At 46.1% G+C, this 24,870-nt stretch overlaps 1 protein-coding gene across 1 annotated transcript in view; it reads left to right on the top strand.

The window, feature by feature from the left end:
- Nucleotides 1-24,406, top strand: part of PTPN1 (protein tyrosine phosphatase non-receptor type 1) — a 30,617-nt gene extending 6,211 nt beyond the window's left edge. The window contains exons 4-8 of the mRNA XM_075571258.1: nucleotides 5,264-5,401; nucleotides 7,562-7,771; nucleotides 8,027-8,188; nucleotides 8,736-8,968; nucleotides 22,958-24,406. Of these exons, the coding sequence (XP_075427373.1) occupies nucleotides 5,264-5,401; nucleotides 7,562-7,771; nucleotides 8,027-8,188; nucleotides 8,736-8,968; nucleotides 22,958-23,159 (945 nt within the window). The 3' untranslated portion in view covers nucleotides 23,160-24,406. The remainder of the gene's footprint in view (nucleotides 1-5,263; nucleotides 5,402-7,561; nucleotides 7,772-8,026; nucleotides 8,189-8,735; nucleotides 8,969-22,957) is intronic.
- The last annotated feature ends 464 nt before the right edge of the window (nucleotides 24,407-24,870 follow it).

Here is a 24,870-nt window from a genome sequence, read left to right as displayed (position 1 = left end):
TGGAATCAACTCCAGACCTTTTACCTGCTTAATTGATGATGAAATAATGAAGGAATAGCTCACACCTGTCCAGGAAACAGCTTTTGAGTCAATTGTCCAATTACTTTTGATCCCTTGAAAAAGAGGGGGCTACATATTAGAGATGTAATTCCTAAACCCTTCCTCCAATTTGGATGTGAATATCCTCAAATTAAAGCTGATAGACTGCACTTTAAGCCCATATTCATTATTTAACTGTATTTAAGCCCATATTCATTATTTAACTGTAACTTGAATTTATTTTGGTACACAGCCGAAATAACAAAACTTGTATCAGTGTCCAATTATTTCCGGACCTAAGTGTATATCTTTATACATACATGTACATGGCGCTTCACAGCACTAATACACGGGACGTAATAGGAATAAGCGCTCTGTACATAAGTAGATATTGGGTTACAATCAAAGAAGTAGTATAATGAACGTTTTCACAATGATAGGTGTTTCTGTTTTGGAAGGAGCCAGAGGCGGTTAACGGGTCAACTTCAAGAGAGAATTCAACGGTTTAATTATCCTCCGCGGCTTGCGAAACCGATTTCGATGGATGACCAAGGATAATGTGTGTGTTTTTTCATTTGTTTTCTTCACGGTTATCCGACTGACTCGACTGTTAATGAGCGGTGGATAATCGTTCCAACGTTGGATAATGTATTCCATGGAATGCATTGTGATCCGTCGAATAATCCATTCATCTGATAATGAAACAACAGATAGTGAGCACCGTGTGTAGTGGCGGTAACAAGTTTGCACTCGGTGATTACGGAAATCCCACAGTTTTACCATAACCTTCTTGATTCAAAACTAGTCTCTTCTTAAATATTCAACAGGGTTTATATTAACCAATTCCATTTCTTTTGAAACAACATTGTGTGTGAATTAGACAAACAATGCGTAATTAAGAGAAAGGGTATGTGCAAAAGTTTGTGAAACCCTGGTTTTATCAGCTAAATTAAAATGGGATCATTAGAATCAGGTGTTTTTAATTAAGTAGATCTTAAGTGGTGTGTTTTGGAGGCCCTACCCTATATAAAGAAACGTTCTGGGTTTGGTCTTCACCATACAAACGTCATGCCACAATCAAAAGAAATCTGATTACCTCAGAAAAGCAGTTGATGCTCGTCAATCTAGAAAGGGTTACAAAACCATTTCTGAGGATTTGGGGCTCTACCAATCCACTGTCAGATTGTCGCAAATGGAGAAATTTGAAGACAGTCACTACCCAGGAGCTGTTATCCTACCAAAAGCTTTCCAAGAACAAACCGGCAAATCATACAGGAAGTTGCAAAGAATCCCAGAGTAACATCCAAGAATCTGCAGGCCACTCTCGCCTTTGCTAATGTGAGTGTTCATGACTCAACTATCAGAAAGACTGAACATTGCTGCCCCTCTGAAGTTTGCCGAAGATCACATTAATGATGAACAATGTTCTCCGAACAGACAAAGTCGAAGGTAAAAGTTTTTGGCCTCGATGAGAAACGTTGTATTTGGCGAAAACCAAACATTGCGTATGAACAGAAGAACCTCATCCCAACTGTCAAGCACGGTTGTGGGAGTGTGATTGTTTGGAGCTGCTTTAGGACCGGGACAGCTTGTTATCATTGACACAACCATGAAGTCTACATTGTATCAAAGATTCTAGAATTCGAGAATGTCAGGCCACTGTCCATGAGCTGAGGCCGAACGGTCATGTGGGTCATGCAGTAAGACAATGATCCTAAACATACAAGCAAATGGCTGCAGAAGAAGAAATTCCGCGTTTTAGAATGGCCTAGTCAAACTCCTGACCTAAACTCCATTGAAATGTTGTGGCAGGACCTGAAGCGATCTGTCCATCAAGAAAGCCCTTAAATGACACAGAGTTGAAGCACTTCTGTAAAAAGGAATGGGCCAAAATTCCTCAAAAACGATGACCCTGAGAAGCAGTTACAGGAAACGCTGTCCAAGGGGGCGCCACCAGGTACTGAATCTAGAGGTTCACATACTTTTTCACACATGGATATTGAATGTTGAATCATTTGTAGATACATGTTGAAACAGTATCATGTTTGTGTCATTTGTTTGATCGGGTTATCTTTATCTATTATCTAGACTTTGATTAAGTTCTCATAACATTTTAGGTTTGAAACATGTGAAAATCCTTAGGGGTTCACAATTATTTTTTTGGTGTGTACACAAAGTACACGTTCCATAGAGTAAAACCGTAGAAATATATTTAATATCAACCAAGGGTAGAAAATCATGTACGAGTACAATATAAAATCTCATGTCAGAGGAACGGCACTATTTACCAGTCGCCGATGGCACAGCCTGAAGGCTCCAAGGTACAATATGTTAACTTGCCCAAAATACTCTGCTTAGGTGTTTGTGTAAAGATGGAATCCGCAGCGTTGCTACAAGCAAATAGCAGAAAGAAACCCGACTGAAGCTCTTGGGAAAAGCCTGTGTGGTGCTAACAACGTAATGGTGTCACTGGGTATGTCCTAACACGTTGCGTCACGATTCACGTGACTTCATCAGAGGCATACCACAGTACGTGTCCCAACTCGTTGCGTGAATCGTAACAACGCGTGTGGACACACCCAGCGTTGACAGAGTAGCTATACTGTTACCTTATGGTACCATCTGATTTAGAGGGCAAGGATTTTTGCATTCATTTCTTAGCGGTGTTTTGACAAATCACACTTGTGAACACGCACGATTGAATTGACATTGAACTGAAGCACTGCCTGGTGCTGCATCTGAATCCGTATTTCTAATGAGTTGCCGATTCTAACCGTTGCCAATTCTGTTTTTGTAGCGTAGCAAGATAACAATATAGCCCCATGATGTATATTCCCTTGGATTGATGCATATAAGGAGGTGGAGATATTTCATGGAATTATCTACTAATAATGCCTGTGTGACCCAGGAAAAAAAATGTAATATATATTTTTTTTTGTCAACTGACCCATTACTTCTCTCCATTGAATCCCTGTTATACCCATTATTAAGCGAGCATCAACTGCTGCATCAGGTATTTATGGTGGTTCTTTGGCACAGGGCCCCATGAAGAGTATGAATAACATCAGTGTGTGCAACGGAAGGCTACTAAATGGACTATGCTCTATTACAGCAGAAGACTTACCAGGAAAGACTAAAGAACCTGATGTACAGCTTAGGCAGGGGGTTAGGTTTAATGCAATATTTAAAATACATAAAACAGGAAGGATGCATATTTCAGAGAGAAGCTCTATAGCGAGGTCATTCTCTGTAGCTGGTGGATGGGAGGCTGAGGGGAGATGTGAGGAAGTACTTCTTACAAAGGGTGATTCATGGCATGGCCTCCCACAGAGGTGGTAGGGGCTAATACAATAAGGGAAATACAACATGCTTGAGATAGGCACAAGGCTCTTCCTAAATACGAAGGATCAAAAGGGGTCTGAGGTTTTCGGCGGATGGGAGAATGGGAAGACCAGTCGAGCTGAGTGGCTCTCATCTGCCGCCCAATGCTACGTGAAGCTAACACTACCGAGATAGATAGATATTGATATAGATAGGTGTGTGTACATGTATATAGAGTATATATAATTTATTTTATTTTTTGACATTTTAGTAAGTACTATGGAAATGTAGAGTATCATTATGGCAAGACACTACATGCCTCCTTACATTTGCACATACCGTCCTCGCAATGTCCTATAAATTACAGTATGAACGTCTACTGCGGTCTTGTTATATACGTACAGTTTATTAAAGCTCCATCCTATGTTTCTCATACCTCTGTAAAGCACTGCACATTGGTGCTATATAGATACAAATAGTTTTAACAAAACAAATATACAGATGTATGTCTTTATTTATATAGCGCTATTAATGAACATAGTGCTTCACAGTAGTAATACACGTGACAATCATAATCATATACAAATAACATATCATGGGAATAAGTACTTCGGACTTAAAAATGAACATTTAGGAAAAGGAGTCCCTGCTCCGAAGAGATTACAATCTAATTGGTAGGAAGGAAGGACGTACAGAGACAGTGGGAGGGCATTCTGGTAACTGTGTCCGCAAGGGGCCAAGATTTATGTATCAGGTGTATGGTATTTGCCGCAGAGCTACTCGTATGCTTCATTAAGCAGGTGTGTTTTAAGGTGGATAGAGAGGGTGCTAGTCGGGTACTGAGGGGAAGGGCATTCCAAAGGTGCGGGGCAGTCGGTGAGAAAGGTTTAAGGCAGGAGAGGGCTTTAGATACAAAGGGGGTAGAGAGAAGATATCCTTGAGCGGAACGCAAGAGTCGGGATGGTGCATAGCGCGAAATTAGGGCTGAGATGTAAGGAGGGACAAGAGTGTAAAGCTTTAAAAGTGAGGAGGAGAATTGACTGTGTGATGCGGGATTTGATAGGAAGCCAGGAGACGGATTTCAGCAGGGGAGATGCTGAGACAGATTTAGGAAAGAGCAGAGTGATTCTGGCAGCAGCGTTTAGGATAGATTGTGGGGGAGGAAGGAAGGCTGGACAGCAGGAGGTTACAGTAATTGAGACGGGAGAGAATGAGGGCCTGAGTCAGAGTTTTTGCAGTCAAACAACAGAGAAAAGGGTGTATCTTTGTAATATTGTGGAGGAAAAAGCAACAGCTTTTAGATACGTTTTGAATGTGAGAGAGGAGTCGAGTGTGACCCCTGGGCAGGTTGCTTGCTAGGGAAGATCTACCAGTACAATGAGGAAGGATATTTCTGCTCCCATGAGTTTACAATCAATCAAATCAAAAGATTGTCCTGTATAGTGTACTTTACAGTTACCCCGATCATCCTTCTTAAACCGAGGTTTTTTTCTATGTAAACTGAAAACCAAGAGCTCAAGTGCTTTACGTATTATTGTAGCTGACTGCATTGATGCGGAAGAGACCCGTTTTTAGATATTGATTTTGTTTTTATTAGACTAGCTTGTAAGCTGTAAAAGATGTTGTATACTCCGTTTTCCAAATGTTTTTTTTTAATAATAAAAATTATTATTATTGCTGATTTCACATGTAGTCTGCTACTTTTGTCCAATTTCGATGTTCATTCAATAAAATGTGTCAATGCCTGCGGAGAATGTAATGGAAAATAATTACCAGAAGGGGGAATCTCTTATGAATATAAACCTTGGCAGTAATGTTTTCTCAACCCCACCCATTGCTAGATTTTCCCTTAGAAATGTCTGCCCAGTGTGGATAAAAGGAGCCCATGTGTTTCTTTTTGTAGATCAAGTGTGCACAATACTGGCCAAAGAAAGAAGAGAGCTCCATGCTCTTTGAGGACACAAACTTGAAATTAACCTTGATTTCAGAAGACATTAAATCCTATTACACAATCCGACAGCTTGAGTTGGAAAATACGAACGTAAGTACGGCGATTAGCGAAGTAGGCTTTCTCGGTACGCACCGTTTGGGTTAATCTGAAGATTAAATCGTTCTGGAAATTCAAGCTTGCAACAGCGATGGCTCATTGTTATGAACATGTTGCGATGTGTTGCAGCCTTTGTGATCATGCAAGGGAGTAAATCGAATATTATCTGTAGTGTAGTCATTCTGCAGAGCTCATGATTTCTGGGCGTCTCAGCCGGAGAATAGCAGCTGATTTATCAATTGCTGATATTCAGGGAATTGTATGGGAAGGTCCCGCCTGTCAAATGACGTGCAGCAGTTAAAAGAACTACATGCACCCAAAGTTACTGTTCTTTAATCACATGTTGTTCCTTCTAAGCTAAACACATCTCTTGCATTCTCCTGTTACTGCGATTTCCTTGACCTTGTTTTTACATACCCATACAATTTAATAATAAAATGCAGATAATAAAATGACCAAATGGCAGAAATAGCAAACCAAATAGTTTTAGTCACTTTTTTTACCCACCATAACCTTAATAGTCGTGTATATATATGTATATGTATATGTGGAGGGTTTTTGTCGCTTTTTTTACTCACCATAACTTAACTCAGTATTATGTTTTATATATATATAAATGAGGGTTGAGATTGCTGCAGCAATATATATTGAGGAAACCCAGAGAGACAATTAAAGTCAGATGGAATTCTGTAGGTGAAACAGTCCTCCTTTTACGTGATGAGTGAATATCTCTCTATCCTATCTATCTATATATTATGCATTTTAGCCATAGTGTTCCACCGCCTTTTTAAATGCAGAGCAGGATAAGGGTCAATAATTACTAAGCGATGCTAAACCACAGATCACCTTGCAGCCTATAAACATTCATGAGTTATAGGGTGATTTACTATTAACTGCTTGGCAAATCTGTCAGCGTCAGTTGGGCACGTTCTTGTAGATATTAATGCAATGCTCCGTGTGTGTCCGTGTCCCACTCCTAAGAAAGCACTCCGATATGCCAAAAAGATCAAACCATTTACAAAAACATTAAAACAGACACAGTTTAAAAAACATTCTCTGCTAGCACAACAAGACTCCATAAACACCATATATAAACCGTGAAATAGCACTCAGGAAAATATATACGGTGGTCCTAAATCCTATACTTCCTGCAACAAAACCCGACTGTGATTAAAAAAGGGTGGGGTCAAAAACTGAAACAGGGAGTAGCCCTACTCAGAAATACCCCTAAGTGCTAACCAGTATAGACCTAGCACTACAAGACAGATACGAAACAGAAATACAAAGAACATACACAAACTATAAGCTAAGGAGTAAATCCACTCCAGGCATGTTCCAGCAGATGTCCGAATACACAATCGCTGGCAGAGTTCCGTCTACAAAAGCAAACCAATGACACTCAGTGCTGAGTAAAGTGTGGGCATGAATAATAGAGGACAGAGAGGGTGCAGGCCCGTCCCTGGGTGTACTTTTTGTAATAAAGTATTGATCTTTTCGGTATACCAGAGCGCTTTCATAGGTTTTTTTTAATTTTGTGTGTGTGCGTGCGTGTGTGTGCGTGCGTGTGTGTGCGTGCGTGCGCGCGTGTATTTGCTTTGCTGTGGAGGTTTTTTTTCACTTTTTTTACTCACCATAACTTAACTCAGTATGGTTTTCACCATCCTTTAGCTTCTCTGCATACCCAGTTAACCAACCCCACACTGATGAGACCCATTAAGGTCAAAACAGCTGTCTGTGGGTGGGTTTTCTGGGTATGCACCTTAACCCTGGCTGTGCTCAAAGCTGTGACCATGCAGCAAGCTTAAGCCTATAGGGAACCATGTTAAAAATGGTTTTTGAAGCAAAAAGTGGCACTGTGTGCTCATTTGCATGTCATTTCCCAGAATCCCTTGCTGGGTGATAATGGGGAAAGGCGGGGTTGCAGACCTGCCTAAGACATGCAGATGAGCATACAGTTGTATTTGCATTTATATATTATATATATATACACATCATATATTTGTATTTTCTTTTCTCTGGTCCATGGCACTTTTTTTATTTAGCGTTTTTTGGAGCGACTTTTCTTTTATGTCTGTGTTTAGACCGCTATATTTATGTTAACGTTACACACTCCTATCTACATATCTGCCTAATGATCTACCAAACACTTCCCAGACACAAGAGACTCGAGAAATCCTGCACTTTCATTATACCACTTGGCCAGACTTCGGAGTCCCGGAGTCTCCTGCATCATTCCTCAACTTCCTGTTTAAAGTGAGAGAGTCTGGCTCCCTTAACCAGGAACACGGGCCCATCGTGGTGCACTGCAGTGCCGGAATTGGCAGATCGGGGACATTTTGTTTGGCGGATACTTGTTTGCTCCTGGTAAGAAGTATTCAACCCTGCGCAATAGCACAGTCTTGGTTTAATTGTATTTTCTTCAGTGCTAGCAGAACAGCTTTCTAATACCTTTGATATAGATTACTGTGTGCTTATTTAGCCAGGTCTGTGTCTCTGGCCTTCCCACCTATGTACATGTCCCTTCAAACAGAACGGTATACAATGCACCAAAGCTGGAATATGAGGCACATTAGCGGAGAATAGGTCATGGTTGGCATTACATTGTCTACTTTTCTTTAGATGGATAAAAGAAAAGATCCCTCTTCAGTGGATATTAAGCAGGTCCTGCTAGAAATGAGAAAGTACAGGATGGGACTTATTCAAACAGCTGATCAACTACGTTTTTCTTATTTGGCCGTCATCGAGGGAGCAAAGTTTATAATGGGTGACTCCTCTGTGCAGGTAGGTGCTCTTACATGGGGTGTTTTAAAGACATTTCTATAGATGGTATCAATACAATGCAGTAGGTAGGAACTGTTAGTAATTTGCCTCGGTCGCTCCACTCCCCCTCGGATAAAGGGGTTGTACGAGGACCTTCTATTTGCCATATTTGCTTCCAGTTAGAGAACCAACTTCAAAATGACCTTCAGGTGATCAAGTTCCTCAGTGCGTGGACTTTATGTAAAACTGCTTTTTGAAAAGGAAATAAGTCTTCTGACATTAGCTTTCACAATCGCTCTGTATTATGTTTACTTTAGATATCATTTACATTCATTGGGTAATGGCTGTGGTGACTGCTTTGGAAAACCAAAGTAAATGCAATAAATTGATTTAAATTGGTTAGAAGGAGTATTGGATAGTTTGCTTGTATACACGTTGAATTGTTGGCCATATGGCAGCACAGGAGCTAGACAGTTCAAATACTGTTTGCCTGACATTTATTATGTTCGTTCAAAAGAATTGTGGTTGGAATATACACCAGACAATGGTAACATTTTCTCTGCCAAAGGAACAATGGAAAGAGTTATCCAACGAAGACTTGGATCCACCCCCTGAACATACACCACCTCCCCCCAGACCGCCAAAGCGCACCACTGAAACGCACAACGGGAAGATGCACGAGCAGACCGAATTCTTCCCAAAGCAAGTGGTAGAGGAGGTGATTAGACGGGCGGTCACTGTTGTGGAGGAGACCATGCCTGATACCAAAACTTCCTTCCCTTCTCAACCACCCATACAAAGGTATTTATATTCTTAAAGCTGCATTCTGTGGGTCAAAAGGGTGAGCAGTGCTGCTTTCATTATAATCTCATGCACTGCTTCACGGTCTCACTATTTGCTTACCTTTTCCAAAAATATTTTGCACTAAGCACTAGATGTCCCCATTTATCTGCAGAATTCCTGGGAACGGCTCCTTCAATGTTCCTTTTCTTTTTTTTATTTCTTATTTAGCACGTTGTGTATAAATATATTAAATGCTGGAGTCTCCGAAACATAGAAACATTTCACTGTGTCATTTTGAGGTTGTTCATTCTGCAGCGCAGTACAATAGATGCATCGTCACAAAGATGTGGTCTAATCTGGGTCTTCTTATTTAAAGAAGCATAGATCATACTTCAGAAACCGGTTGGTGGTTGACTTACAATAGGGTGAAAATAGGCAGTTTTGTAACCCATACGCAGTAACTAAATAAATACATGACAGAAAAAGGAGTATTTCAACATCTTCCTTTTAGGAAGAAAAATAAAACCGTAAAAGATAACCTTATTCTAAGAACTACCTTTACAGTCACCATACAACAACCATCTTTAATGTTTAGCTTCAAAATAGATATGTGCATTATATGATGTACCGTTCATGAAATCTAAATTAGAAGGATGCAGTATCTTAGCAGTCTGGTGTGTTTTTGATTTGGCCTGTCCTTCATTCCCCAGGCGCAAAAACATGCCCCCTTTTTGCAGTGAAAGGGTTAAGTACACATGATATATCCCTCCCCCCAGCGTAGAACTGGGAATTTGTTCAGTTACAGAAGAAGCCGAAGGGATAAATAATGAATCTCCTCCACACCTAGGGAGACGAGGTGTCAATATGCGCAACACGTGTAGCCTTAAAGGATTAAGAACCCCGATTTTAAACAAGTCCTCTGAGACCTTTACTATTCATAAGACTGAGTAGGAACTTCAGTGTCTGTCCCAAAACTGTTATCTTGAGTAATGTGTACCATATGGGGTGAAAATATGTACAGAAAATATGCGTGTCTCTTGCCCAGGTTTATAGCTGTATTCCTGGAAAAGCAAGGACATCGTTATTGTGTAACAATGAATGTAGCGTGGGTAAAAATGCATTTGATTAGGCATAATGTAATGTGTTTATTTAGACTGTAAGCTCACCACAGGGAGGGCAATGAAACATGATCGTGTAGGTAAATGACTACACATTTGCAGTAATGTGTTCATAGATTCAGTTTGTACGTGTGCTACTAAGGGCAGACATCTTTCATATATAAGGGACTAGCTGAGAGCCCCGGCGTTGCCCGGGATGTTTGTGGTGTGGGTGTGGCATTTGGGTGGGGAGTGGTCCACGCGGCCCATGTGCGGTGGTAGTGCTGCTGTGGCTGTACTGATGGTGATTGTATTGGTGTGCTGATTTGGGAGGGTTTGGTGCTGATGTGAGGGTGCGGATGTGGGTGTGCCGATGGGGGAGGTGCAAAGGTGGCGATGTGTGGGTGCTGATGGTGTTGATGGGGGCTGGGAATGGTGGGGAGGCGAGAATGCCAGTGTGCTGGGGGGGCATACCGGTGTGCTGATGTGGTGGTGCTGGGGTGTGTGTGTGTGTATACATGTTTGTGTGTATACATTGTATGTGTGTGTGTGTGTGTATGTGTACGTGTGTGTGTATACACGTGTGTGTGTATACACGTGTGTGTGTATACACGTATGTGTGTGTATACACATGTGTGTGTATACACGTGTGTGTGTATACACGTGTGTGTGTGTGTGTATACACGTGTGTGTGTGTATACACGTGTGTGTGTGTGTATACACGTGTGTGTATACACATGTGTGTGTATACATTGTGTGTATGTATATATTGTGTGTGTGTATACGTGTGTGTATACACATGTGTGTGTATACACGTGTATACATGTTTGTGTGTGTGTATACATGTTTGTGTGTATACATTGTATGTGTGTGTGTGTATAAGTGTGTGTGTGTATACATGTGTATGTGTGTATACATGTGTATGTGTATACATGTGTGTGTGTGTGTATACATGTGTGTGTATATACATGTGTGTGTATACACGTGTGTGTATACACATGTGTGTGTATACACATGTGTGTGTATACACATGTGTGTGTGTACACGTGTGTGTGTGTGTGTACACGTGTGTGTGTGTGTGTGTATACACGTGTGTGTATACACGTGTGTGTATACACGTGTGTGTATACACGTGTGTGTATACACGTGTGTGTGTGTATACACGTGTGTGTGTGTGTGTATACACGTGTGTGTGTGTGTGTATACACGTGTGTGTGTGTGTGTATACACGTGTGTGTGTGTATACACGTGTGTGTGTGTATACACGTGTGTGTGTGTATACACGTGTGTGTATACACATGTGTGTGTATACACATGTGTGTGTATACATTGTGTGTATGTATATATTGTGTGTGTGTATACGTGTGTGTATACACATGTGTGTGTATACACGTGTATACATGTTTGTGTGTGTATATACATGTTTGTGTGTATACATTGTATGTGTGTGTGTGTGTGTGTGTGTGTGTATACATGTGTATGTGTGTATACATGTGTATGTGTGTATACATGTGTGTGTGTGTATACATGTGTGTGTGTATACATGTGTGTGTGTACACATGTGTGTGTGTACACATGTGTGTGTGTGTGTGTGTACACATGTGTGTGTGTGTACACATGTGTGTGTGTACACATGTGTGTGTGTACACATGTGTGTGTGTATACACATGTGTGTGTGTACACATGTGTGTGTGTATACACATGTGTGTGTGTATACACGTGTGTGTGTGTATACACGTGTGTGTGTGTATACACGTGTGTGTGTGTGTATAAACGTGTGTGTGTGTATATACATGTGTGTGTGTGTATACATGTGTGTGTGTGTATACATGTGTGTGTGTATACATGTGTGTGTGTGTGTATACATTATGTGTATATATACCTGTGTGTATACGTGTGTGAGTGTATACGTGTGTGTGTATGTGTACATGTGTGTGTGTGTATGTCTCCATGTGTGTGTGTGTATGTCTCCATGTGTGTGTGTGTATGTCTCCATGTGTGTGTGTACGTGTACATGTGTGTGAGTATACGTGTACATGTGTGTGTGTACGTGTCTTCGTGTACATGTGTGTGTGTGTGTGTGTGTGTACGTGTACGTGTGTGTGTGTGTACGTGTCTACGTGTACGTGTGTGTGTGTGTGTCTACGTGTACATGTGTGTGTGTCTACGTGTACGTGTGTGTGTGTCTACGTACGTGTGTGTGTGTGTGTACGTGTGTGTCTACGTGTGTGTGTACGTGTGTGTCTACGTGTGTGTCTATGTGTGTGTGTGTCTACGTGTGTGTGTTTGTGTCTACGTGTGTGTGTTTGTGTATACGTGTGTGTGTTTGTGTATACGTGTGTGTGTGTCTACGTCTGTGTGTGTGTCTACGTCTGTGTGTGTGTGTGTGTGTGTGTGTCTACGTGTGTGTGTGTGTGTGTCTACGTGTGTGTGTGTGTGTCTGTGTCCCTGTGTGTCCTTTGGCCCGTGACTCCGCCTCAGGGAAGGGGGGGGGGGTGGGGGGGGTTGGAGGGGGGGGTGGGGGGGGAGGTGGTGGGAAGGAGGGGGGTGGGGGGGAAGGGGTGGTGGGAAGGGGAGGGGGTGGGGGAAGGGGGGGGGAGGTGGTGGGGAGTTGGGAAGGGGGGTGGGGGAGGTGGGAAGGGGGGTGGAGGTGGTGGGGAGGTTGTAAGGGGGAGTGAAGGGAAGGTGAAGGGGGGGTGAAGGTGGGGGTGGAGGGGAGGTGAAGGGGGGGGTGGAGGGGAGGTGAAGGGGGGGTGGAGGGGAGGTGAAGGGGGGGGGTGGAGGGGAGGTGAAGGGGGGGGTGGAGGGGAGGTGGAGGGGAGGTGGGGGGGGGGTGGAGGGGAGGTGAAGGGGGGGGTGGAGGGGGGGTGAAGGGGAGGTGAAGGGGGGGTGAAGGGGAGGTGAAGGGGGGGTGGGGGGGTGAAGGGGAGGTGGAGGGGAGGTGAAGGGGGGGTGGAGGGAGGTGGAAGGGAAGGGAAGTGGAGTGAGGGGAGGTGAGGTGAAGGGGGGTGAGGGGAGGTGAAGGGGGGTGAGGGGAGGTGAAGGCCGCTCCCTCACCCGTCCGGCCGCTCCCTCACCCGTCCGGCAGCTCCCTCACCCGTCCGGCCGCTCCCACGTGGATCTGAGGCGGGAGGCAGCTTGTTGTGGCCGCTCCCCCGCTGTGTCCCGGCGCTCGCTCGCTCCGCTGACTGTAGCGGCGCCGGGGGGGGGGGGGGGGGTGGAGGGGAGGTGATTTGAAGGGGGGTGAGGGGTGGGTGAAGGCCGCTCACTCACCCGTCCGGCCGCTCCCACGTGGAACTGAGGCGGGAGGCAGCTTGTTGTGGCCGCTCCCCCGCTGTGTCCCGGGCACTCGCTCCTCCGCTCACTGTAGCGGCGCCGGGGGGGGGGGGGGGGGGGTGTTTGAAAGCGCGGGAGACACGGGGAGAGGAGGACGTGCGCGCGGGTGTGAAGGCTGATTTCGGGGAGGAAGAGGCGGAGGCGGGTATGTGAGGCCCCCCCCCCCCCGGGTTATACAATGCTGCTAATGTACACCCCCCCCCCCCTACTGTGTGTGTGTGTGTGTGTGTCCCTGTGTGTGTGTGTGTGTGTGTGTGTGTCTGTGTGTGTGTCTGTGTGTGTGTCTGTGTGTGTGTCTGTGTGTGTGTGTGTGTGTGTGTGTGTGTCCCTGTGTGTGTGTCCCTGTGTGTGTCCCTGTGTGTGTGTTTGTGTCCTGTGTGTCCTTTGGGCCGTCACTCCGCCTCAGGCCAATGAGAGGTGTGCGGGGGCGGCCCAAGGGACCAATGAGATTTCCCCTAGGGACACCGGACATCCAGCAGGCAGGCAGGCAGGCATACAGTGCTTTCACTAATATAGTATAAGATGATGTCAAAGTGCACAGCGATGTAACTAGAGCAGGACCTTGACACCAACATTGCCCCATTGAGATACCTAGTACATCATGATGGCCGGCACGCCAGGGGCCCTTATGACCTGCCAGGTACGTTCGGGTTACTGTGAGACGATTGTGCCAACACGATAAAGAACGGAAGTGGAGGGCACTCCGCTTCAATATCCAGCATCAGGGTGCTGGGTTCGACCATTTAATTGCTACCAAACCCATCACATGATCACGAATCCAGAAGTCCGATGGCACCAAAAAGGGTGATAAGGTTAAACATAGATACGGCGTGACATCTTGTCATTGATCTCTCACATCTAGACACGGGTAAAAGTGTGATCGTGAAAACTTGAGAGTACAAAAAAAATTGGGTTTCATTCAATAAAAAAGGTATAACGTGCTTTAAAAATAAACTCCTCTAGTTTTCTCTGGAGCCATGTAGATACTGTATATGTTAAGATCAAGAAGACGGCTAGAACACTGCAGTGCAGAACATGCCCATCTCCCATACCTTCTCATTTACACACCCAGTGCAGAACATGCCCATCTCCCATACCTTCTCATTTACACACCCAGTGCAGAACATGCCCATCTCCCATACCTTCTCATTTACACACCCAGTGCAGAACATGCCCATCTCCCATACCTTCTCATTTACACACCCAGTGCAGAACATGCCCATCTCCCATACCTTCTCATTTACACACCCAGTGCAGAACATGCCCATCTCCCATACCTTCTCATTTACACACCCAGTGCAGAACATGCCCATCTCCCATACTTCTCATTTACACACCCAGTGCAGAACATGCCCATCTCCCATACCTTCTCATTTACACACCCAGTGCAGAACATGCCCGTCTCCCATACCTTCTCATTTACACACCCAGTGCAGAACATGCCCATCTCCCATACCTTCTCATTTACACACCCAGTGCAGAACATGCCCATCTCCCATACCTTCTCATTTACACACCCAGTGCAGAACATGCCCATCTCCCATACCTTATCATATACACACCCAGTGCAGAACATGCCCATCTCCCATACCTTATCATATACACACCCAGTGCAGAACATGCCCATCTCCCATACCTTCTCATTTACACACCCAGTGCAGAACATGCCCATCTCCCATACCTTCTCATTTACACACCCAGACATGCCCATCTCCCATACCTTATCATTTACACACCCAGTGCAGAACATGCCCATCTCCCATACCTTCTCATTTACACACCCAGTGCAGAACATGCCCATCTCCCATACCTTCTCATTTACACACCCAGACATGCCCATCTCCCATACACACCCAGACACACCCAGTGTAGACACTGGTAAAAGTACCTTTTCATTTACACACCCAGTGCAGAACATGCCCGTCTCCCATACCTTTTCATTTACACATCCAGTGCTTAACATTGTGTCAAGTAAAATAACAGTTTCCAGAAGGGGAGTGGGTGCGCACGCCAAAACTCTGGTTCTCAAGGACCACCAACAGGCCAGATTTTCATGATATCCCTGCTTCAGCACAGGTGGCTGTCGCTCAGTCAGAGATTGAGCCACCTGTGCCAAAGCAGGGATATCCTGAAAACCTGACCTGTTGGTGGCCCTTGAAGACTAGTTACCCAGCACGGGGCAACATAAACTGTAACTGCTTCGTGAGCTTCCTTGTGTATCTGAAACTATAACCAGTAGTTCTGCATTGCGTGCTACGAGGCCAATTCATTAAACCAGGGTGAGCAAACTTTTTATGCCGAGCCCCCCTTTTCATCCATTAAATTTCTTGCCCCCCCCCCCTGCCTGATGTAATCAAAATCACATGAAAAAAAGAAAAAAAATACCTTTATTAAACGGTATACAATGTAAATACAAATGTCTATAAATACTTACATATTTCAACAGCTCGCGCTTGCAAAATTAGACTGCGTCCACGCTGCCGCTGAGAGCGGTGACATCACCAACTCTCCAAGCATGAGCACAGGGTGTCCTGCATAATTTTGCAAGCACGAGCAGGGGGGCGTGGATCGGGGCTATTTGTTTGTGTGTTTTGTGTGTTTTGTGTGTTTTGTGTGCGTGTGCGCGTGTATTGACTGTTGCTGAGCACGCTTCAAAGTCAAATTTGTTTGTCTCCCCGAGCGTTTGAGCGTAAGTTCACAAAGGCAATCCTTTCAGTGTGGCATTCATCCACCTCTTTGCTACACCTCTTCCCCCCCCCCCCTTTCTTTTCCTTCCCCTCCTTTTTTTCCTTCTCCCATTTGCCTTTTTATTCTCCCTGCTCTTTGGCTTGCTGTCCCCAGTGTCATCACACTCCCACCTACAGTATTATGTATTATTTATTTATTTCCGTTTTCAATGTTGTGTGTTCACTTTTTTTTTTTTTTCTGTACATTCATAGTATGATTGATTGATACAGTGGCATCCTACCCTCTCACTCGCAGAGGATCGCAGCGTGGCATCCTACCCTCTCACTCGCAGAGGATCGCAGCGTGGCATCCTACCCTCTCACTCGCAGAGGATCGCAGCGTGGCATCCTACCCTTTCACTCGCAGAGGATCGCAGCGTGGCATCCTACCCTCTCACTCGCAGAGGATCGCAGCGTGGCATCCTACCCTCTCACTCGCAGAGGATCGCAGCGTGGCATCCTACCCTCTCACTCGCAGAGGATCGCAGCGTGGCATCCTACCCTCTCACTTGCAGAGGATCGCAGCGTGGCATCCCACCCTCTCACTTGCAGAGGATCGCAGCGTGGCATCCTACCCTTTCACTGGCAGAGGATCGCAGCGTGGCAGCCTACCCTCTCACTCGCAGAGGATCGCAGCGTGGCATCCCACCCTCTCACTTGCAGAGGATCGCAGCGTGGCATCCTACCCTCTCACTTGCAGAGGATCGCAGCGTGGCAGCCTACCCTCTCACTTGCAGAGGATCGCAGCGTGGCATCCTACCCTCTCACTTGCAGAGGATCGCAGCGTGGCATCCTACCCTCTCACTCGCAGAGGATCGCAACGTGGCAGCCCACCCTCTCACTTGCAGAGGATCGCAGCGTGGCAGCCCACCCTCTCACTTGCAGAGGATCGCAGCGTGGCAGCCTACCCTCTCACTTGCAGAGGATCGCAGCGTGGCAGCCTACCCTCTCACTTGCAGAGGATCGCAGCGTGGCATCCTACCCTCTCACTCGCAGAGGATCGCAGCGTGGCATCCTACCCTCTCACTCGCAGAGGATCGCAGCGTGGCATCCTACCCTCTCACTCGCAGAGGATCGCAGCGTGGCATCCTACCCTCTCACTCGCAGAGGATCGCAGCGTGGCATCCTACCCTCTCACTCGCAGAGGATCGCAGCGTGGCATCCTACCCTCTCACTCGCAGAGGATCGCAGCGTGGCAGCCTACCCTCTCACTTGCAGAGGATCGCAGCGTGGCATCCTACCCTCTCACTCGCAGAGGATCGCAGCGTGGCATCCTACCCTCTCACTCGCAGAGGATCGCAGCGTGGCATCCTACCCTCTCACTCGCAGAGGATCGCAGCGTGGCATCCTACCCTTTCACTCGCAGAGGATCGCAGCGTGGCATCCTACCCTCTCACTCGCAGAGGATCGCAGCGTGGCATCCTACCCTCTCACTTGCAGAGGATCGCAGCGTGGCATCCCACCCTCTCACTTGCAGAGGATCGCAGCGTGGCATCCTACCCTCTCACTCGCAGAGGATCGCAGCGTGGCATCCCACCCTCTCACTCGCAGAGGATCGCAGCGTGGCATCCCACCCTCTCACTCGCAGAGGATCGCAGCGTGGCATCCTACCCTCTCACTCGCAGAGGATCGCAGCGTGGCATCCTACCCTCTCACTCGCAGAGGATCGCAGCGTGGCATCCTACCCTCTCACTTGCAGAGGATCGCAGCGTGGCATCCCACCCTCTCACTTGCAGAGGATCGCAGCGTGGCATCCTACCCTTTCACTGGCAGAGGATCGCAGCGTGGCAGCCTACCCTCTCACTCGCAGAGGATCGCAGCGTGGCATCCCACCCTCTCACTTGCAGAGGATCGCAGCGTGGCATCCTACCCTCTCACTTGCAGAGGATCGCAGCGTGGCAGCCTACCCTCTCACTTGCAGAGGATCGCAGCGTGGCATCCTACCCTCTCACTTGCAGAGGATCGCAGCGTGGCATCCTACCCTCTCACTCGCAGAGGATCGCAACGTGGCAGCCCACCCTCTCACTTGCAGAGGATCGCAGCGTGGCAGCCCACCCTCTCACTTGCAGAGGATCGCAGCGTGGCAGCCTACCCTCTCACTTGCAGAGGATCGCAACGTGGCAGCCCACCCTCTCACTTGCAGAGGATCGCAGCGTGGCAGCCTACCCTCTCACTTGCAGAGGATCGCAGCGTGGCATCCTACCCTCTCACTCGCAGAGGATCGCAGCGTGGCATCCTACCCTCTCACTCGCAGAGGATCGCAGCGTGGCATCCTACCCTCTCACTCGCAGAGGATCGCAGCGTGGCATCCTACCCTCTCACTCGCAGAGGATCGCAGCGTGGCATCCTACCCTCTCACTCGCAGAGGATCGCAGCGTGGCATCCTACCCTCTCACTTGCAGAGGATCGCAGCGTGGCAGCCTACCCTCTCACTTGCAGAGGATCGCAGCGTGGCATCCTACCCTCTCACTCGCAGAGGATCGCAGCGTGGCATCCTACCCTCTCACTCGCAGAGGATCGCAGCGTGGCATCCTACCCTCTCACTCGCAGAGGATCGCAGCGTGGCATCCTACCCTCTCACTCGCAGAGGATCGCAGCGTGGCATCCTACCCTCTCACTTGCAGAGGATCGCAGCGTGGCATCCTACCCTCTCACTTGCAGAGGATCGCAGCGTGGCATCCTACCCTCTCACTTGCAGAGGATCGCAGCGTGGCAGCCTACCCTCTCACTCGCAGAGGATCGCAGCGTGGCATCCTACCCTCTCACTTGCAGAGGATCGCAGAGTGGCATCCTACCCTCTCACTTGCAGAGGATCGCAGCGTGGCAGCCCACCCTCTCACTTGCAGAGGATCGCAGCGTGGCAGCCCACCCTCTCACTTGCAGAGGATCGCAGCGTGGCATCCTACCCTCTCACTCGCAGAGGATCGCAGCGTGGCAGCCTACCCTCTCACTTGCAGAGGATCGCAGCGTGGCTGCCCACCCTCTCACTTGCAGAGGATCGCAACGTGGCAGCCCACCCTCTCACTTGCAGAGGATCGCAGCGTGGCAGCCTACCCTCTCACTTGCAGAGGATCGCAGCGTGGCATCCTACCCTCTCACTTGCAGAGGATCGCAGCGTGGCATCCTACCCTCTCACTTGCAGAGGATCGCAACGTGGCAGCCCACCCTCTCACTTGCAGAGGATCGCAGCGTGGCAGCCTACCCTCTCACTTGCAGAGGATCGCAGCGAAGCAGGTTGCCAGCGGAGGAGAGCAGGAACACAGCGCTATTGTAGGGCAGACACCGTAAGGAGGGGCGTTTGACATCACAGTGCTGGGGCTGCTCCTCCCCCATACCTCCGAAGCCCCTGCGCACGCACACACCATCACGTGGCCGCCGCCTGCGCACATCTTCGGCTGCCCGCCCATGCACATCTTCTTGGCTGCCCGCGCACAGCTTTTCCGCCCTCCTGAGCACAGCGTCTGCCAGCCCACGCACACCAGGTTTCGCCGCACGCCACCTCCGCCCCCCTAAATAAACTTTGGGGCGCCACCCCCGCAGCAAGCCGCAGCACAGAAGCCCCACCCCCGCTGCAAGCCGCAGCACAGAAGCCCCACCCCCGCTGCAAGCCGCAGCACAGAAGCCCCACCCCCGCTGCAAGCCGCAGCACAGAAGCCCCACCCCCGCTGCAAGCCGCAGCACAGAAGCCCCACCCCCGCTGCAAGCCGCAGCACAGAAGCCCCACCCCCGCTGCAAGCCGCAGCACAGAAGCCCCACCCCCGCTGCAAGCCGCAGCACAGAAGCCCCACCCCCGCAGCAAGCCGCAGCACAGAAGCCCCACCCCCGCTGCAAGCCGCAGCACAGAAGCCCCACCCCCGCTGCAAGCCGCAGCATAGAGCTTGAGCTTCTTCGCCCTCCCGCACACAGCCGCCTGCGCCCCCAGTTTGCGCACCGGTGCATTAAACTGTGATTGTGTCAAATGGGCTGTAACGCCTGGAAAATCACTGACCTAAGTGGGAGTATGGCACGCGATTGGCACGCGATTGGCACGCGATTGGCACGCGATTGGCACGCGATTGGCACGCGATTGGCACGCGATTGGCACGCGATTGGCACGCGATCGGCACGCGATCGGCACGCGATCGGCACGCTTGCAGTTAAATGAATCACCCCTTACGTCTTGGTTACTTAGTTTCGTAATCTATTTCTATTCTGCATATTTGGTGAAGCCCATTGCAACCTTTAAATGCACTCTTCTTTATTGGCTTGCATTAAAAGTGTACTGGATGGGGGTTTGTGTGCGTATAAGTATGTGTGTATGATATATATGTGTATATGTGTGCGTATATGTATGTGTGTATATATATATGTATGTGTGTATGATATATATATATATATGTATACAAAAGAAACAAACAGCGCAATTCTAAACAATTTGTTCCTGTGGGGGTAATTAATCACACCACTATTAAAAGAGCCAATATTACAAAATGAGGTACATACCCTGGTTAACACCTAACCCTACACACTGCAGCCGATTTAGGTCTGCGGCTCCACGACGCCGCCTTTTGAATCTGGAGAAGAGTGACCTAAGCGCAAATATGACAGGGAAAGAAGAAAACACAAGAAAAGATCATAGGGCAGTATATCTATAATTATATGGACTAAAATTGGTAAGATATATGCTTACACAGCTGCGACAAGTAAAAGCATGTAATCCTCTCTGGGACTCGCCACCGTAGCTTTAGGGATCTTGTTGTTGGACTGCTGGATCTCCAGATTCTTCTCCACAAGAAGTCAATTACAGCTGCTGCAGGAGCTCCTTGTCTGGGCACTTCTGTGTCTCTGCAGATGGATCTCACACAAGAGGGGAAGGGGGGGGAGGGAAATAATGGAAGGGAACAAGATATGTGTAAAACCTATTTAATATATAAAAAAACAATAAAATATGACTGATCCACTCACATTGTGTGAGTAAATAGCAAGCAGTTGAGAGTGTTTTGCGAGTCTCTCACACTCGTGTAGATTCACCGGTTGCCAGTCCTCTCCGCGATCTCCGTTACTTCCGTACCACGTGATCAGCCGTGGCGTGTGACGCGGCTAGTGACGCGGCTCGGCACTCGCGAGATTTGGTGTCTGTCAATACAGTGGAACACTGCCGGAGCTCCTCGCGAATGTCTCTCCACTCAGACCTCCTGGCGTGTCTCTCTCTCTGCTGCAGGTGAAAGCTGGCCCTACGCGTTTCTCCACATCGGGCTTCGTCAGGGGCTGCTAATGAATACCTATGCCCTACCAGGGTATATATAAGTACCTCCCCCTTACGATTGGCTCAATCTAATTAAACTAATTTGACTACTTGGAACGTGATTGGTTGTTTATAATTAGTGTCGTATACCATTGCAATCACTGCATATAGCAGATAACGACTCTGCTGTAATATATTTGTCACTTTAAACAATTTGGAGAATATAAAGAACACATTATATTTGACAATTGGATAAACATTGTATATGGTAAAATACACATATTATACAATAATGGTGCTATGTGCATAAACATGGAACATTTTAAAAAATGAACATAGGAAAGATAGGGGGACCAATGGATACTAAACTCCAACTGTATAAGCCATATAAGGCCAACCGGAACATAGTTAAAAACTTTAACTAAGGGAATTAGGGATACCCTTATGCTAACATTACCTTAATGGTATGGCTTATCGTTTTGAGTTATTTGGATAATTTAGGTCATTTAACCATGGGAGATATTTATCTTATTGTGCATCATATATGTTGTTTTAGATGCATATTGGTACTTTATTCAAACTTAACCCTAATGCCAATCCATTTAGTAAATTATACTTATGAGAGGGATTTCTAGGAGAAAATTATGAGATTAAGAATATGTTAAATACTTCTACATGGATTATAGACCAGTAGCATATTGAGACATGGGACTAGAGTTTAATGTTCATAGTATGTAACATTGGGACTACTCTCTAATACCCTTTATAATAAAGCTCATATTACCTGTATGTGTGTAGACACATTAACTCATGGTCAATACCTAGTGCACTTACTAGCGTATAGTACAAGAAATTATACCCCAAAGGAGGGGGAACAATATATCATATGGAATGAACTCTACTATATTACTATTCATTATTGTTGTGACCTCACTCGAATTACTATACACTCTAATTAATATAGTGAATAAACAAATTGCTAATATAGTGAATAAACAAAGTGGGAGTATGGCACGCGATTGGCACGCGATTGGCACGCGATTGGCACGCGATTGGCACGCGATTGGCACGCGATTGGCACGCGATTGGCACGCGATTGGCACGCGATTGGCACGCGATCGGCACGCTTGCAGTTAAATGAATCACCCCTTACGTCTTGGTTACTTAGTTTCGTAATCTATTTCTATTCTGCATATTTGGTGAAGCCCATTGCAACCTTTAAATGCACTCTTCTTTATTGGCTTGCATTAAAAGTGTACTGGATGGGGGTTTGTGTGCGTATAAGTATGTGTGTATGATATATATGTGTATATGTGTGCGTATATGTATGTGTGTATATATATATGTATGTGTGTATGATATATATGTATATGTATATGTGTGTGTGTGTGTGTGTGTATATATATATATATATATATATATATATATATATATATATTTATATGTGTATGTGTATGATATATATGTGTGTATATATATATATATATGTGTGTGTGTATGATGTATATGTGTGTATATATATATATATATATATATATATATATATATATATATATATATATATATATATATATATATATATATATATATATATTAAAACTACATTGTTCTTCTTGTACCTCAGCACTCGTCAAGACACTGAAATTAGAAAAAGAGCCATTGGTGAACCCGTCCACTCCTTCTTCAATCAAGAGGAAAAGGGCAAGTCGGAAAACATAGAGGACAAGAACACGAGTCCAGAATGGAAGCCATTCGTCATCAACATCTGCATGTTCACTGTTCTGACAGCGGGGGCTTATCTCTGCTACAGGGTTTGGTTTCATTAATGGATATACCGCCAAGGATCCCACTGTTTGACCTGTCTGTAATTGAGTTCTTCAACAACAACAAAAAGCCAGACCGTAATTGGAACAAAATAAGTGGCAAGTTGGGCTTGAGCTTAGCAAGAACCGATCTAAGCTTTAAAGGCTAGAACTTGCTAGGGCGTTTAAGAGTCAGTGCACTAGGGTTTAAATCAGCCCTGTAGTCCCAAGAACATAATATTCAAATCTCAGGGCCTTAAAATATTCAGGAGTAAGCAGAGAAAATGCCAAATAAATATTTTTTTTTAATAAAATAGTGGTATTACAACACATTGTTGTTTTTTAACTTTTTTGTTTTTAAGACCTAAGATCGCACCTTTTTATTTCTGTTGCTATATGTTACAAAAAGAAGCTAGGTACAAGCGACATAAAAGCTTGTCGTGGAACCAAACCCATGGTTCATATTCTGAACACCTCCAACATCCCCCCTTCTCCAAAAACATATCAAAGGAATGTATTGTTGTTTTTTTATTATTATTTTAAGGTTTGGCTTTAGGGGGAGAAGGGCTGAGCACAGATGTATAAGAGATATATTTTGTCATTTTTTATTTAAATCGGGGTTGGGCAAAGCCAGTTGTAAAGGGACGCCAACAGGTCAGGTTTTAAGGATATCCCTGCTTAAGCACGGGTGGCTCAGTCGAATCAGTGGCTGTCACATGTGCTGAAGCAGGGATATCCTAAAAACCTGGCCTGTTGGTAGGCCTTGTGGATTGGAGTTGCCCAACCCCGATTTTAAATGAACAAAGACCTTGTGGGCTGTGCCTGTTGATGACATTACTCTGTAACTGGTGCAACAACTTCTTTGAAATTTCCATATATTTTCTAATGAGTAATAGGAAAAGCAGCTTCATTTGCTCAGGGTAGGCCAACAGCGCACACACACACACACACACACACGTGTATATATATATCTGTGTGTGTGTGTGTATATCGTCACGTCACACACACGCACACACGCACACACGCACACACGCGCACACACGCACGCACACACACACACACACGTGAAACACACATGTCGTACACACATACACAAATACAGAGATATATACCTGTGTGTGTGTGTGTAACACACACGTGTTTGTTAGGTTTTTTTTTATTATAAATATGTTGCCTGTTGGACTTTGTTCGCACATTCTTATCTCTTGTACCAACTCTGATACATGTTACTCTGGTGCAAAATGCTACAAATAAATACAGCTTAAAATATCCACCAGCATTTTAACCCCACGGTGCTTACAAACTGGTATATGTGTCAGTGTTTCTGTGGGGTTCTGCCTAACCGCTGTTAAATCTGTTGTTGATAAAGCGTTTTCTTTGCCAGAGGGAGCGACGGTTCGTGTCCCAGCTGTCCCTCTAATACTAACGGGGTTTACATAGGATTCCATGGGGTTTGCAAGAGGGCTTCTAAGAATGGTCACCACTGAGAGTTCTAGGTACGGGGTTTCATCATTGCAATGTCCCGTACGGTAGATCTCTCTTCAGTGTCATTTTGTTCTGTGTCTGTTATATCATTTTATAAGCTTTCAGTCGAGAATTGCATTTATACAGAAAACCTGGTCGGTGCGAGGTGACTGTTGGTGTCAACTTGTATGTCGGTATAATCTTTCGCTTAACACTTGGAAAGCCGTACATTGGATCTAATCATTTCAGTGCCGGGGAGATGAGAAGACTT

This window comes from Ascaphus truei, chromosome 15 (assembly GCF_040206685.1).
Source record: "Ascaphus truei isolate aAscTru1 chromosome 15, aAscTru1.hap1, whole genome shotgun sequence".
NCBI lineage: Eukaryota > Metazoa > Chordata > Amphibia > Anura > Ascaphidae > Ascaphus > Ascaphus truei.
This window is presented reverse-complemented; position numbering and strand designations above follow the sequence as displayed.